Source organism: Trachemys scripta, chromosome 9 (genome assembly GCF_013100865.1).
Source record: "Trachemys scripta elegans isolate TJP31775 chromosome 9, CAS_Tse_1.0, whole genome shotgun sequence".
NCBI lineage: Eukaryota > Metazoa > Chordata > Testudines > Emydidae > Trachemys > Trachemys scripta.
In genome coordinates, this window is record NC_048306.1 from 2900188 (window position 1) to 2917326 (window position 17139).

Here is a 17139-nt window from a genome sequence, read left to right on the forward strand (position 1 = left end):
GTTAGTGAACTATTATATTATTCTGCATTGTGGCTATCTGGAATCACATTCGTGTATCCGGGCCCCATTGTGCTCGGCACTACATATGTGAACACACAGACAAAATGAAAAGATAGTCCTTGCCTCAAAGAGTGTACAAATAAAGTAAAATCTTTGGACGACCCTAATAAAGTATTTAGAAATCGTACCGAATGGGTTCATTTAAATAGGCACTTTCACATCATAACAAACTTGGAGAAATCAAAGATGTACGTATGTGTAGCTAATATTGCATAAAATACAGTGCAGCAAAAGGAGAATGAAAATAATAAAGTGACAGCATGTTGTTTTTAATTCTTGAAAGTCCTTTAATGCAGATGGAGCCTCGCACAAGTGCCTGGCTCCAAGAGCTGACTACAAGTAGCAGCGCACTTAGATGCTTTCCCTTCCTTCTCCAGGTTCTCTCTAACCCCACCTACCTGCATCCCAACTAGTCAGGGGGAGAGCCTATTACAATAGAAAATACATTTACTTTGTCAGTATTTTTAGTACATCTCTTGCCAATGAAGGTTTATTTGACTGAATAATATTTTTCTATCTCCCAATCCACCTTTTGTTTGTTTGTACAGTAGATTTTGACAAACTTGCAGCTGAAATTATTGTGGCCAAATGCACCTTAGGGTTAACTCCATTATAGCCAGTAAAGTTGCCCAGGGATTTGTTTGACTCTGAACTTTCACCACAGAACATAGCAAGAGAAAATGAGATAATCGGAAAGTCACTTAAATATAAGCACAATCGCCCTTGGTTGGGATCAAGGCAAGGGAAGCTATTAGATCTTGGGACCCAATCTTTCCCAAGTGCTCAGCATTCACAACTCTTTAACAGAAGTCAGTTGGAGCTGCAGGTGCTAAGCACTTGCAAATATCAGGCCTAGAGGTTTAAAGCATTGTGTATTTGGTAGTCCATCTGTATAGCTGTTCATTCAGAGTGTAATTTCAGAATACTTTATTTATAAACATTAAATGTACATTTTTCAATTGGAAAACAGTTAATATCTCTATTTTTCTGGAAATCTAATGTAATGTAATTGCCAATTTGTACTTCTGGAATTATAGTGAAACTAATGTACTTAAAGAATGTTTTAAGTAAATACATATATTTCTATGCACATACACAACTGTAGGAAAATGGAAAAGCAGCTGATGGACAAACCATCCCAAATGAATTGCTTGGACCACAAAGACCCAGATCTAACTCTGGAAGAGAACTCACAGATGAGGTATTACTAAGACTTCTACCCAGTTCTTTCTTGTGTATGCTTTTCCTTTGCAGTTTGAGAGGTGGGTTAGAATAGTCCTGTTTCATTACCCCTGCTCGTGCACTGTTGAACCATGATATAATGAGATGGGGAAAAGGAAGGCACGGTGGGGAATGGTGAAGAGCAACACAATTTTTCTTCACAAGTTAGGAGTTTCAAGTGAATCAAGGCTGTGAATGCTCACAACGTGTTTAAATGCTTCTGAGCGTACTGGAATTTCAAGAGTGTTTGGCTGCATATTTTATTAGAAGATGGAATATTTTCTGTTATACTTATGACTAAGGATATGTTTATGTCACGGAATCCATGACTTCGAGAGACCTCTGTGACATTTTCTGCTTCAGCCCCTGGGGCTGCGGGACAGGAGCTGGCAACCAGAGGGGCCCCAGCAGGGTTCCAGCAACAGGCAAAAGCCTCCTCAGGGTCTCCCTGCAGGGTTCCAGCGATGGGCGACAACCTCCTCCGGGGGCCCTCCTCAGGGTTCCAGCAACTCAAGGGGACAGCTTCCTGGGGTGGAGGTGGGGAGGGGAAGAGTACCTTGCAGTTCCCAGCCACCATGGTGGCAGGGGAAACCATGGAGCTGCAGCAGCAAAAATCACGGACAGGTCACGGCTTCCGTGAATTTTTGTTTATTGCCTGTGACCTGTCTGTGACTTTTGCTTAAAAATAACCATGACACAATCTTAGCCTTACTTATGACTTGTATTCTTGTGTGTATTCTTGTCCATTCTGACATTATAGGATTCCCTCCCCTCATAAATAGGTACTAACTGTCTTGTTGTTGGTATAACACTGTTGGCTTTGTGTTTTCTTCACGCTTTTCCCTTGTGTCTCTTGCTTCATTCCATACCTCACATTTGTACTAGTTATTTCAGCAAAATTTTAGATTCCGTTCATAAGAGCATAAGAACGTCCATATTGGGTCAGATCAATGGTCCACCTAGCCCAGTATCCTGTCTTCTGACAGTGGCCGGTGTCTGATGCTTCTGAGGGAATGAATAGAATAGGGCACTATATTGAGAGATCCATCCTGTTGTCCAGTCCCAGCTTCTGGTAGTCAAGGTTTAGGGATACCCAGATCATGGGGTTGGATCCCTGACCATCCTGGCTAATAGCGGTGGAGGACCTGTCTTCAAAATTATTCTTTCTTGGATTGCTTTCCCCCACTCCATTTTCAACTAAGTAGCTCATGAGTGGGAATTTCAGCAAGTTTAACTTGTCATGCATCTAAAAAGGATGGAGGAAAACCCTTTCTTCCTATCAAATGAACATCTTCCTAGTGTCATTAGGAAACAGATGGCTTATTAATAAACTAAAAAAATGAATGGTGGCATGAATAAGCCAACCCAGGATTTAATCATTGCTATCATGGAATGGCAGACCAGGTCTAGGACATCAGTAGGTTAAACTGCCTTTCAAAAGCTGTCTGTCTTTCCCTGACTAGGACTCAACTGTTCCAGCCCACAGTGCCCCCTGGTGAATAGAGGTTGGCAGTAGGCAGATAATATGGTCCTCTCTCTTCCATTTGGACATAAACCTAAAGTAAAGTTTTTGAAGAGAAGGATTTCAGAATTTTGGAATCTGCATCTTATCCAATATGCTCCCTTATCCAGTTTTCTAATTGTATAGTGGTACACTTGGCTATTAAATAGGGCAGTATCAGTTTCCAAATATCGATTCAGAAATTGAAGATAGTTGAGTTTGCATGTTGTAAAACAGAAGACAAGTTAGGTCTGTATTCTGCAGAGGTCCTAGAGAATGTTTCTCTTCACACATCTAAAATGTGTAACTCTACCTGTATAATCCAGTTAGTTGTGTCCTTTTTTAAAAATGCATCATGGGCATTCTACATGTCTAAATCAAGACAATTTATGAAAAAATGGTTCCTATAATGCAGTATTGTAAGGCATAGAGTGTACTGCAGAATTTCTCACTAAAAACAAATACAAAATATTCCAGTATATAAGGTGTCCTTTTTTTTCTTTAGAATCCTCTAAAATCATTGTTTAAGTCTCAGGACTTAAGGAAGCCTCATTAATGTCAGATTTTTCATATTTTCTTTACTGCAGGAAATTCTAGCGAGTGTAATGATAAAGAACCTTGATACAGGTGAAGAAATACCATTGAGCTTGGCAGAAGAAAAATTGCCAACAGGCATTAACCCCCTGACGTTACATATCATGAGGAGAACTAAGGAATATGTCAGGTATGAGTGAAAATGGCTTTTAGCTGTTCATCTCTGATAGCTTGTGATATATTGCTGTAGTCCCTTGCTCTAATATTTCTGTTTTGTTTCTGTACTCATTATTTTGTTTAAAGCCTTTTTTAATGGAAGCAAGGAAGTATGTTTCAACCCATCCATCTGTTTGTGATGTGTATAATTTGAATGCTGTTACCCGGTTCTGTCTGACACTAGCTTATTTAATTAGGTAACAGGGTATCTATTGAAATACTGTATTTTTAGGATAACTGACTATTGGACAATAAATCTCTGACTGGATCTGCACGTGTTCAGCATCTCTGAAAATCAGCCCTAACTCCAAACCAAACAGCAGTAAATATGCGTAATGTTGTCGCTTCTGACCTGAACTGAATGCATTTTATTGTATCACAATAATGGGTGCCTAAGAAATAGTTAAAATAAATTTATGGGAGAATAAATATTAAGAGGTAATTCATGCTTTGAACATCTACGGCCACCATTACAGTTGAGTATTTTACAGTCTCCATCCTATTTAAGCAGGTTTATAATTTCTCTTTTGAGTTCTTGAATAAGTTTGGAGATTGTTGTCAATTGACCTTATGGTAGACTATCGCAGATACTGATAAGTAAGTCATATTTTAATGCAGAGATCTCTAAGCCCTTAGCCTAAATGTCAGAGAGGAATTTGAACATTTGTACTGTTTATAAATACGTATAGCATTGGACAAAATAATGTTCAGACAACCACATAAATAAACTTCTGTGTGCAAAGTTTTGCTTTGCATTTTCTTCCCTCAGTATTGGTTTCCTTAGGTACATATTTGCTTAATATTTACAATTGGAAATGAAGTAGCATAATGGAACAGAAGTATCTGTAACATGTTATGAAACAATAACAAGTTGTTAAACATGCAAATAATTTGTTAGCCAATTCATGTATTTAGTCTGCTTCAGACATTCTTTCTCGTCTGTGTTTTGAAAAATGTGGCCTTTCAGGATATTTGAATGTACAGAAGGTGATACTGGTAGATAACATGTAGCTTGAGTTGATTGCTCTGGGAGATGTGTATGCAGTTTGCCTTAATCGAGGTACCTAATGCATTGTATCTGCTGACTAAAACTATTGCTTGCTGAATGTGATGCTGAACGTTATTGGAGGATGTTGAACTTACTAACAGACTCCTAAATCAAGAGCTATCAAGATGTGTGATATAAGTAGGAATCAGAAGATATGGTTTAATGCTTAATAGAATGATGCTAACACTTTAATTTGTGTTAAGAGCTGATATGGTATTTTGCATAAAACGTATATTTCACAGCAATGATGCGGCACAATCTGACGATGAAGACAAAATGCAGACACAGCAAACTGATTCTGATGGAGGAAGATTAAAACAAAAAACGTAAGACTTTAGGACTCTTGTTTTAATGTTTTATGTAAACTACCAGTATCTTTAGAAGTACAAATGTTTTGTTTTTATGTAACGATCTGCACTCTGGTCACAACATGGTCTCCCCTTTATGTTTAAGAATGATTTCAGAACAAGGGTCTGAAATCAGTTATGCCTACTACTGTATATTAAAAACAGGCAGCTATATTTTACCCTAATTAAATTACTGATGCTTACAAGCAAAAAAGCTTGAACCAACAGGTTTAAAACAAACAGAAGGAAGTACTACTTCACACAACACACAGAAAACCTCTGTTACTCATTGTCAGGGGATGGTGTGAAGGTCAAAAGTATAACTGCCTTCAAAAAATAATTAGGTAAATTCATGGAGGATAGGTCCATCAGTGGCTGTCAGCCAAGATAGTCAGGGATGCAACCCCATGCTTGGCGTGTCCCTAAGTTTCTGACTGCCAGAAGCTGGGACTGGACAACAGACGATGGATCACTAGATAATTGCCCTGTTCTGTTCATTCCCTTTGAAGCATCGGGCACCAGCCACTGTTGGAAGACAAGATGCTGGGCTAGATGGGCCATTGGTCTGACCTAGGATGGCTGTTCTTATATTAAGATGTAAAAATACAAATGGAAAGAAATAACACTTTATTTCAAACCCAAAGTGGTTTTGGGTCACAGATGGCAAATACTATGTGATTGGTTTTCTTTGCGTGACGTGGGTGGTGAAAAAATATTCTTGCTTTTTAAGGACTCAGCTGAAAAAGTTCTTGGGCAAATCAGTAAAGAGGGCAAAGCATCTTGCTGAAGAATATGGTGAACGTGCTGTAAATAAAGTTAAAAGTGTTCGAGATGAAGGTCAGTGAAATAGAATCATTATCTAATGGAGCCGAATCTTGTTGTGTATCCCTTGGGACAAAAGCCAGCTGTATAAGGGAATTTGAGATCTTCCTTTGAGGGGAAAATTAAAAATGAATTATGCTCCCACCAAATAGCTTCGACAGAATGCGGGTTCTCGAGACTGAGGTCTGTCCTGCAGTTCTCTGTATACGTGACAGATGAATACTTCAGGGATGGTTTTGTTTGCTTCCCTTGTGGTTGTTTCTTACACAGTACAAACAGCAGGAAAAGCTGTGGGGAGGGTGGTGGGAGCTGAATAACCATTTTAAGGATAGCATAAAATCTAATCTCTAGATGTACAGGAAATATAGGGGATTGTAAGACATTTAATCGATGTATATACTTAATAAAAACATAAATAATTTAGTCCTGGTCCCCATGTGTATTCCACATCTGGGTGTGCATGTGACCGAGACTAGAAATTTGTAGCAGGGAGTGCTCTTTGATCTGCACATGCACAGTTTGTTTCCGCATGCTCCAAACTGTGGGCATAAAGGGCGGCGTAGACCGATGCCACTCCAGTTCCTTCTTACCACTGCATGGCCTGAGTCAGAGTTCTGTATCCGCTATGATCTTCCTCTACTTTCAGTATCTATAAGTGGCCTCGAACTGTGAGCAACATCAACCCGGTGTAGAGGCCAAATCAGTTAAGCCTAAGAAACCCTCTCACAAGAGTAAGGAATATGATCACAGGCGTAAGAACAGATCCCCATCCACATCTGCCTCGAAGAGAAAGCATCCCTCCCCATCCCAGCCCAAGTTTGGGTGAGTCTTTGTGTGCAGATCATAAGGAATTTAGGTCCTCCTAAACCTACCCAAGAAGGAAAGGTGCTACTGAAGAAGGATCTGACAATACCGGCTCTGGCCCACAAGCCAAAAGCTCAGCACTCACTGCTCCTGTCCAGGAGCTTCACGCTGGATCCCATTCAACAGTTCTTGCACACTCCAAGTGGGATCCTCAGACTACCAGGTCATTAGAGGCTCTGGATCTGTCAGTTCCCACCTCAGGAACTCCAGATAGGACTGAAACCTTTACCTTGCCCGAAGATCTTTTCCCTCTACCCTATCCACAATCTCTTCTTCTGTCGGGCCTGGTTCTCCTTAGAGACTTTTCAACACCAGAAGAAACCATCTCCAGGAGAAGATCCTCCCCTGCTGCATCCACAAGTCACAGTATTCTCCCATTGGCACAGTTGGTAGAACAGGAGCCTACCTTTTCAACAGATGGATCCGAAGCTCCAGATGAACACACTCGATCACACAACTGTCAAGCACTGTTAGCAAAGTATAGTTTCCTAAATTATTCTGAATTTCTGGAATTCAGAGAGAAACATCCTCAGGAAGACCGAGCTCCGCTCCAGGCCCTCACTGATGAAGGCAGGTTGTTGGCTAAAACATCACTCCAAGCAGCTGTGAATGCAGCTGATACCGTGTCTAGAGCCATCTCCACAGCCTAGTCATGAGGCATGAATCGTGGCTTCGCTTGGCAGGATTCCCCATATTGGTCCTGAAGACCCTCAAGGACTTGCCCTTTGAGTCTAATCTCTACAATAATCTCTTAAGAACTCTAAATAACCAGGGAGCGGAGGGTTTTCCTAGACCCTGGTCCCAAAGAGGAAACACCTCAAGCAAACCTACAGGCCATGACCTCCTTCCCACCAAGCATTTATCACCAGCGCCCTTATGAACTACCACTCAAGCGACAGGGTTCAGGGACCCAGGTACATGGCTTCCTCCACTTCTGTGATCACTGTCCATGCCCACCTACCATATAAGGATTTCTTTTGATGGATCGCTCAAGCACTGCGTAACAATATTTGCTGCCATGACATACTGCCCCCCATCTTTTGGTGGCTGTTTTACCCACTTTGCTCACAACTGGAGGGCAGTAGCAACAGACAAGTGGGTACTAGATGTCATCCACTCCAGCAACACAATCAAGTTTATTTTACTTACACACACCCCATCTTTTCAGGGATCACTCTCATGAGGAGATCCTTCGTCAGGAGGTGAACCTTCAGCAAGGGACCATAGAACAAGTGCCACCATAACATCAAGGGAAAGGGTTCTACTCTTTATATTTCATAGTTCCCAAGGAAAATAAAAGATGAAGACCAATTCTCGATCTACATCAACTAAATATCCTATTCACAAATCAAAATTTCTCATGGTAATACTGGCAGAAATAATTTCTTCCTGGGAGAACACATGGTTCCTGGCCTCGATATAAAAGATGCATGCTTTCATGTGGGTATTCACCAGTCCCACAGAAGGTTTCACAGATTCATGATAAGTCAAGAGCATTACCAGTTGAGAGTACTCCCATTTGGGCTGGCAACAGCACCTAGGGTCTTCACGAAAGTCCTCTCTGTGGTGGTGCCTAGTGTGATACCCTGTAGCCCATGCTCACCACTTTATATGGTTGATCTATTTTGTACAAAGCATGCCTTATGAGGTATCATTTGAAAACTCATGAGCTACTGAGCATCGTTATCCTATTAATGTGTATCATATATGCAGTTATGAGATTTTGCTATAGTGTACTGAAACATGAGTCTGGGGAACACCCACAGACTAGGTCCTTAAAGATAACAAAAGGACTGTAAACAAAGGCCTTGCATGTTGTCTCTGAATATGCCTGTCAAAAGTCAAGTACACAGAAGGTGTGAGCAAGAAAGTGACACTTCACCTGAAAGATTACTCGAATCTCACATACACCAGAGTGATTGTCTGCACCTCAGCAGGCTGGGTGGAGGGGGTGTGTGCCTTAGAGAGGAGGAGGGTGTTAAATGGGGAAGCTATTATCTCTTATTTTACCTCTCCTCCCCCACTTCAGACTCATGGAAGCAAGATCATTCGGAAGATAGAGAAGCATTGAAGTGTGGGAGGAGTGGTCCCAGCCTGTGAAATGTATTGCAGCTTATGGTAGCCTGGGTAAAGTTTAGGAATTAGATTGCGATTTTATCATTTTATTTACTTTTGTAACCAGTTCTGACTTTTATGCCATTATCACTTAAAATACAGCATTCTCTAGTTAATAAACTTGTTTTAATATTTTAATCTAAGCCTGTGTTTTGACTGAAGTGTCTGGGGGAAATCTCTACTCAGGTTAACAGAGACTGGCATGATCATTTCCTTCGATGCAATGAACTAATTAATGAGCTTGCAGTAACTCCTCACTGAACGTTGTCCTAGTTAACGTTGTTACGTTGCTGATCAATTAAGGAACATGCTTGTTTAAAGTTGCGTAATGCTCCCTTATAACTTGTTTGGCAGCCGCCTGGTATGCTCACTGCTTGCAGAATGAGCAGCCCGTTGCAGCTAGCTGGTGGGGGCTTGGAACCAGGGTGGGCTGGCAGCCCCCCTATCAGCTCCCCCAAGTTCCCTGTGTGGCAGCTGCCCAGGAAGCTATCAATTGGCGGCAGTTCAGCTGTCCCTCCACCCACTGCCATGTGCTGCTCCTGACCCCTGCCTTGGAGCTTCTCCCGGGAGCCTCCTGCTTGCTGTGCAGAGGGCAGGGGAAGAGGGGTGCTAATGTCAGGGTGTCCCCTGCTCCTGTACCCCATCTCCACAGAGCGGGGGGGACACACGACAGGGCTCAGGATGGAGGGAGCTTGCGGGCAGCAGCTGCTGTCTCAACTTGTTCATCTAGATACAAAGGCACTGTACTTAGTGGGGTCAGCGTGCTTAAAGGAGCAATACGTGTCTGTCTGTGTGTCTCTCTCTCTCACACACACCCACACCCACCCCACTTTGGAAAGTAGAGGGAGTGGTGCGCTCCAGTGGGATAGCATGGGTTCAGCATCACGTTCAGTTTCTGCAGGGAATGTTTCCTGCCACTGCCATGCTGTCTCCTCCCTCCATTCGTGCTGCCTTGTAGGGTGTGAGGCTACATTAACAACAACGTGTTAACCTTGAGGGCTCAGCCGAGTGCTAGTTCATCATTTAGCAGTAAGACATTCCCTGGGAAATATCCCTCCCTCTTCCACCCTGACTCCACCACCTCAACCAAGCTTTACAATCATTGCTGTGTACATAATTAAATTTTGTTTAAAACTTATACTCTGTGGGGGTGTGTGTGTGGGGGGGGTGTTTTTTATTTATTTATATTTTTATATATATATATAGATATAGATAGTGTGTGTATGTATATAAATAAAATAGTCTTTTGTCTAGTGAAAAAAATTTCCCTGGAACCTAACCCCCTACTCTTTACATTAATTCTTATGGGAAATTGGATTCGCCTAACATGGGTTCACTTAAAATAGCGTTTTTCAGGAACATAACTACAGTGTTAAGCGGGGAGTTACTGTACTCTGATCAAGGGGGTCTTCAGCAGTGTAAGCAGATTAGTGCTCTTCCTTTCAGATTAGATTTAGACACGCTAATGCAGTAACAACCTCGTCCAGTTTGTAAGATCATCAGAACTCAGTACTAAAAGAATCACAATTAATTCAAAACCAAAATAATCCTCTGTTCCAAGAAATGATTGAGAAATGCACATTGTCGGGATCAATGCTATCTAATGTACACAGTTGTGTTGTGTTCTGCTTAGTGTTCCATACTGACCAGGATGATCCCTCTTCAAGTGATGATGAAGGAATGCCATATACAAGGCCAGTTAAATTCAAAGCAGCACATGGCTTCAAGGGACCTTATGACTTTGAACAAATAAAAGTAGTTCAGGATCTCAGTGGTGAACACATGGTAAGTTTATTTTTTATGTCAAATTCCACTTTGATGTAAATGAAGAGAATACTTCTGCTTGCTGAGTGTGGTCAGTGTGAAATCCAAGTGTATCTTCAGATTATGAAACAGAGTAGGGAGACACAGCCATTAAGACTCATTCCTTCTGTCTTATCTGTGGGTGAGATTCTGCAAATAAATTTGTCTGGACTCATTCCCCCCAAGGAGCTTTTTTGCAGGATGTAACGGTGTATATGTAGCAGCTAATGCAGTGCCATTCCTCCAGTTAGAGTATTATGCTGCTTTCTCATATTCTTGATTTGAGTGTTCTTGTGGGAACTGGAAGGCAAGAATCTCCCTCCTTCCCTTTCCAGCCTCCCTGGAGAGCCTTCATGCCTAAGGTCAATGTTCTGTTTGAGTGCCACTGAATTAAGTCTTCAACCTGGCATTGCAATGCACTGGTATTGGCCTGGTTCTTCACGTGTGCGTATTACAGCATAATGATTGCCCAACTCTTCCCTTTTAAAGATCTTTTTTTCAGTAGCTTATAACTCTGCCAAACTTTAACTGTTTGGGCTGAAATTTTCTATGCTGGGTGTCTCTATCAGGCTGACTTTTTCTTTAGAAAATTTCAGGCAAAATGGTTGGGCAGTTTCCGAGAAAGCTACTAGGGAAATATGTTTTATCCATGTTAAAATGTTGACCTTTTTTAATTTTGAGAAGCTCTGGCACCCTATGTTTTGGAGCCGGGACTTTAAATTCAGCCGGGATGGGGATGTGCCTTTTGCTATCCCTGTGAAAATCCACCCAAATTTGGCCAAGTTACAAGCTTTTGAAAACTTGCAATTTTCACATGTTGAGTAGAGATTTGCCAGCGCTTCTCAGCTAAGTTCCCCAAAGATGTCCTCCGCACTTGGCATGCTCCAGCCAAAGGTTGAGCAGAAATTTCCTTATAATTGTAGCTCTGGATTGTTGCAGACCAAGGTTGGACCTGGGCACTAGAACCAAGCAGGGAACTTGTCTGGCTGTGCTTTCAGTGACCTCTCACTGTAGACAGAGATCCAGGCAGCGTGGAGGAGGAAGCTGCCTGATTCAAATGCAGAGAAGAGAAAATCTTGACTCTGGCAGGGAAGAATAGATTGGGAACAGGTGCAGAGAAGGGCTAGTAGGATGATCTGAGGAATGGAGAACCTACCTTATGAGAGGAGACTAGAGGAGCTTGGTTTGTTTAGTCTAACAAAATGAAGACTGAGGGGAGATAGGATTGCTTTCTATAAATACATCAGAGGGATAAACACCAGGCAGGAACAGGAGTTATTTAAATTATGGGCCAGTGTTGGCACAAGGACAAATGGTTATAAACTGGCCATCAAAAAGTTTACGTTTAATTTCAAACCTTTCTATCCATCAGAGGAATGAAGTTCTGGAACAGCCTTCCAAGAGGAGTAGTGGGGACAAATAACCTAACTTGTTTTAAGACTGAGCTTGATAATTTTGTGGAGGGGATGGTATGATGAGGTTGCCTACAGTGTCATATGGCCCATCCATGACTGCTATTAGCACATATCTCCAACAGCTGGAAATGGAGCACTAGATGGGGAGGGCTCTGATTTACTATAGAGAATTCTTTTCCAGGTGTCTCACCCACATGCTCAGCATCAAACTGATCACCATATTTGGGGTCGGGAAGAAATTTTCCCTTAGATCAGATTGGCAGAGACCTTGGGCATTTTTCGCCTTCCTCTGAAGCATGGGGCACGGGTCACTTGCTGGTTTGAACTAGAGTAAATGGTGGATTCTCTAACTTGAAGTATTTAAATCAAGATCTGAGGACTTCAGTAACTGAGCCAGAGGTTATGGGAGTAGATAGGTGAGGTCCTGTGGCCTGTGATGAGCAGGAGGCCTTAAAGACTGAACCTGAGACTGGAAGCTGGCAGGAAGGTGAGGGAGACTGGGGTCTGGCAGAGCAAGGAGACTGGGACTGGCAGCAGGGGGATGAGGGGAGCCTGTAACTGGCTGTGTAGAGACTGGAGAGAAGGCGCTGGGGGAATGTAGGCAGAACTGGGTATGGCTGAGATGGGGAACAGGGAGTCTGGAGGGGTGAAAGTTGGATTTATTGGGTAAGGAGTTTGGGACTGGGACAAGAAGGCTCAGGAGTGGAGGCTGGGACTTGTTAGATGAGGACAATGGGATTGTGATGAGGAGCCTGGGGTGGGGAGGAGGTTGTACAGAGGAGATTGATCTTGGGTGTGGAATGGGCAGAAGAAGAATCTGCCCACTACAATAGCCCCCTCTACGGAGTTTGACATGGAACCCACAATTCCCAAGTCTCACCAGGCCTCTGCTGTCAGCAAATGTCTGTGAAACCCACTGACAAAGTGTGTGTCTGAGTCCCCTGCAGCGCTCATTCACCCAAAGGATGAGAACCTACTTTGTTCTCAGTTACTCCATTAGCTCAAGTGGCAGAAGTCTGTGCAGTGGATCTAAAGGTTCCAGACCTGCTGATGAGCCATGTGGATGTCAATAAGGTGCCACATGATGGAATTGTTTTCTCAGTTTACTTTTTTAAAAACCTAGGGAAAGTACATGCAAACTATGTAATAAGAATATTAAAATTGCAAAGTCAAGCCTCAAAAGTTATAAAATGTCAGAATTAAGGTTGCCTTCCCAACCTTAATTGAGCCCCCTTGTGCGCGTGCATTATGATACAGTCACGAATTATGTGACCACATACTATTTTTTTTTTCTCTGCAGGACCCCTGGCTCATGTAGTGCACAGGATGGAACTGCTCTGGAGATGAATCAGGGTTGTGTAGTGAAGGGGGTTGTTGTCTCCAAGATCTTTGCTTCATTTGTTACAGAGGTGTAGTGCACATGGCAGGGGACTGCAGAAAGCAAAAGGAAGGTCTCATAAGGCAGTTGAATGGTGGCTGGAGAATTGGATTCTATCCCTGCCTCTGTCACAGAGTTCCTGTGTGGTGCAAGTCAAGTCACTTAAACTAGACTTTTCACAGAGGGTCGCTAACTGTGTAATCTGCATTTTCTGGGTGCCTGACTGGAGGCCTAGGGGTCTGATTCGCAGAAGTGCTGACCACTCAGCTGCCACTGAAGTTAGTAGGAGCTGTGCTTTGAACAGATCAAGTGCTGTATAACACTAAATATTCTGAAAAATCAAGTGGTAGTTATCTCAGATTGGGCACCCAGAATCAGTGGATACTTTTGACCTTAATCTCTGTGCCTCTGCGAAATGTGTATTATAATAACACTCATCTCACAAGGGTAGAACATAATTCACTAGTGTTTGTGAAGCACTCTGATAGAGTGGTGAGTGCCATAGACAAGCTGATGAGAAGTTGTTAATTCAGTCGTCCTCGCAGGGTTTGACTAGTGTGCAGTAAATAAGGCATGGGGCCACATATTGAATAGCTGCCCTTCAAGTGAACGCTGTCTAGCCTGTGCACTGAATGAAGCAGGGGTCCTTTGTAAAAAGTAGTATGTGATGATGATATCATAATATATGTGCTCGGGGGAAACCAATTCAGATTGCACAGGCAACCTTAATTCTGGCATTTCCTAACTTTTTGGTGCTTAACTTCACAATCTTAATAAAATGTTCCTTTAACATGGTGGTGTGTGTATATGCCAATTAATATGCTAGTTAATGGTTCTGGAATGGAAGAAGGTACTTACTTTGTTTATTGTGAACTCTTATTTTGACAGGGTGCTGTTTGGACAATGAAATTTTCTCACTGTGGACGATTACTTGCATCAGCTGGACAGGACAATGTAGTGAGAATATGGGTTTTAAAGAATGCTTTTGACTATTTCAATAACATGCGACTGAAATACAATACAGAAGGTACCGCTCCATATCTCACTGGTATTTTAAGGGCATTAGAAATTCTAGAACTGTCTAGAGTTTTTCTTGTATTTTTTAAAAAAAAGTTCTACTTAAATAGTTTCTAACTTTCTGGGTTTTAATCTTTGTTCTAGGTCGTGTGTCTCCTTCCCCTTCTCAAGAGAGCCTGAGTTCTTCCAAGTCTGATACTGAGGCAGGGGTATGTGTACCAGATAGCGTATGAGTCCTTTAAGCAATGTATTCCCTGTTTCTGTAATGCTATAGATTTGCACTGCTTTAATCCAAAAAGTATGCCCCAGCTCTAGAGGAGTTCAAACTCTGAAGTCTCAATTCTTCAATCTAATTCTACATCCTCTTCTGAGGGAGTTTCCCCTCAATAAATGCAGGCTTGGCTCTTGTGTGATATGACTCAAACATTTATTCACTCAGTCAAAAACGAAGATCTGATTGGACATGTTTAGTCAATGTGTGCGTGTGATATGGGCAAATAATAAAATAGAGCAAAACTAGATAACTTGTTACAGTCTGCACATCTTCATTTTAATATGTTATTAATTAAAGCTAATCCCTCAGTGGGTCTTTGAGCTGAATGCTGGAAGTAATTAAATACAGATAACTTTGAATTTCCTCACCTGGCAATTCCTTTCACAACTTTATTTAAAAATGAGTCTGACACTGTATCCTTTATTCTCACTAAGGCTAAGATTTAGTCATGGGCATTTTTAGTAATAGTTATGGACAGGTCATAGGCAATAAACAAAAACTCATGGCCCGTGACCTGTCCATGATTTGTACTATAAATACCCATGACTAAATCTTAGGTGCTTTGGGGAGGATCCCAGGGCCCAGCCGTTGCTCTGTGGGTGGACGGGCAGAGCAGCTGGCCCTGGGGCCACTCCAGTGCGGCTGGCTTCGGGGGCCGCCCCAGCTCCCTGGGTAGCCCTGGGGTCAGCTGCACCATCCGCTGCAGAATTCACGGAGGTACCAGAAAGTCACGGAATCCGTGACTAACTTGCACCCTTCATTCTCACAGATTGGTGTGGAGGTTTGGGGGGTATTTTTGTGTGTGTGTGTGTATGAGAGAGAGAGGAACAAAAAACACAAGAGAAGTTTTAAGAATGGTGTATGTTTATAATAGATGTGTGCATACATATTCTGTTTCATTTATTTATACATTACATAAACTGAATACTGCTTAGCCAATAAATCAGAGAATTGACCTGTCTTAAATATGCAGTATGTATTTAGACAATATTGTTTTAATCTATTCAAATCAGTTAAGTACAATAAGCATTAAAAATTCGAGATGTATGGCAGAACTTAGTGCTTTTAGAACAATGTAGTTGTAAACTCAGTACACTGCTTACAGCACCATGTAATTTATTTTGAATGTTCAAATAACTGACATGAATCACTTATTTCTCTAATACTTGGTACTTAGGTTTTATATCTGTGCTCAGATATCTGTGGCACATCTGCATATCAGAAAGCAGTAACAATGTGTTCTGTTACCGTGTTTTTTTTCTGTTGCATTGATTGATTTTGAGATATTGATATTTGATAGGTTTGCAGTGGAGCTGATGAAGACCCTGATGATAAAAATGCACCATTTCGGCAGCGGCCATTTTGCAAATACAAAGGTCATACAGCAGATCTCCTTGATCTCTCATGGTCTAAAGTAAGACAGCTTTTGTGCAGACTATGCAGAACTTTCCCACTTCCCCCCCATGTTTTGCTGTGTTCCTTTTCTTGGCACTTTATATCTAACCAGTGAAATGACTGATTATTAGTCTATGGATATAGGCACAGCCCATCCGTGAATTGGCTGATAAATATCTAAAACACTTCGTAGCTGGTTTCCTCTTGTCTCTCGTAGAGTATCCAGCATAAGAACATTATCTCTCATTCTAGCGCCGCTGCAGTTTTTAGGGGGCCAGATTCTGAGCTGGTGTCAATGGCATAGTGTCATTGGATTCAGTGAAGCTGTGCTGGTTTACTCTAGATGAGGATCTGATCGCAGAATATTCAATACCTTCAGATTAGCCATCTCTGTGAGTTCGAGCTGTGCTGTCTGTGTTGTATCTAAAATGTGAGCTTGGCTGCTGCTCTGTGAAGAGCTTTTTATTGCACCCTTTTAACTATTCTATTATGGCTCCGTCTGTGTTGGCAGGAAGCGGAGTCCATTTGTGGCTTTCCATCTTTCATGTGATTACGCAATGTCCTGCCACTACTGGCTGCAGTTTGATTATCTGAAAACGTTGCTCTTCTTCCGTCTCCCCTATTTTTTAAAAGAAGAAGAAAACTGGTTATTTCACACCTTTTTGACCATTCACTGAAGAACTTGAGCTACACAGAGAGGAGGCAGGAATGATTGTTACTTTGTTTTAGAGGTTGACTGGCACTGGTTGAGTGAGTGTGGTTGAATAAACAGCTAATAAAAAAAAGTTTTAAATTCTTGCAGCTAATTGTGCAACCCCACTGACTTGTGTTGATGAGATCTTACTCACCCGGGGGCTACTCGTTTGTGTAAGGGCTCATCAGCATAAATAAAGGTGTTTCAATGCAGTTGTTCATAAATATGGAAACCGGGAAAACTTTTTATTGGATTGTCTGGAAGCAACTTAAATTATAAAGATTCAGAAATCAAGATTTTAAATTTACCATTATCAAATCAAACACCTTAATTTCTGGAGGCCATTACATTTCTTACTCAATTAAGGGTCTATATTAAAATCAAAGTAGTATACATTCAGTACCTGATACAGAACACACCTCAGGTATCTTCCCA

At 41.8% G+C, this 17139-nt stretch overlaps 1 protein-coding gene across 1 annotated transcript in view; it reads left to right on the top strand.

Annotated features, from left to right (window-relative positions):
• Positions 1–17139, top strand: part of WDR44 (WD repeat domain 44) — a 63121-nt gene that overhangs the window by 31574 nt on the left and 14408 nt on the right. The window contains exons 6-13 of the mRNA XM_034780756.1: positions 1166–1261; positions 3370–3506; positions 4823–4906; positions 5658–5764; positions 10362–10513; positions 14213–14351; positions 14486–14550; positions 15916–16029. Coding sequence (XP_034636647.1) covers positions 1166–1261; positions 3370–3506; positions 4823–4906; positions 5658–5764; positions 10362–10513; positions 14213–14351; positions 14486–14550; positions 15916–16029 — 894 coding nt within the window. The remainder of the gene's footprint in view (positions 1–1165; positions 1262–3369; positions 3507–4822; positions 4907–5657; positions 5765–10361; positions 10514–14212; positions 14352–14485; positions 14551–15915; positions 16030–17139) is intronic.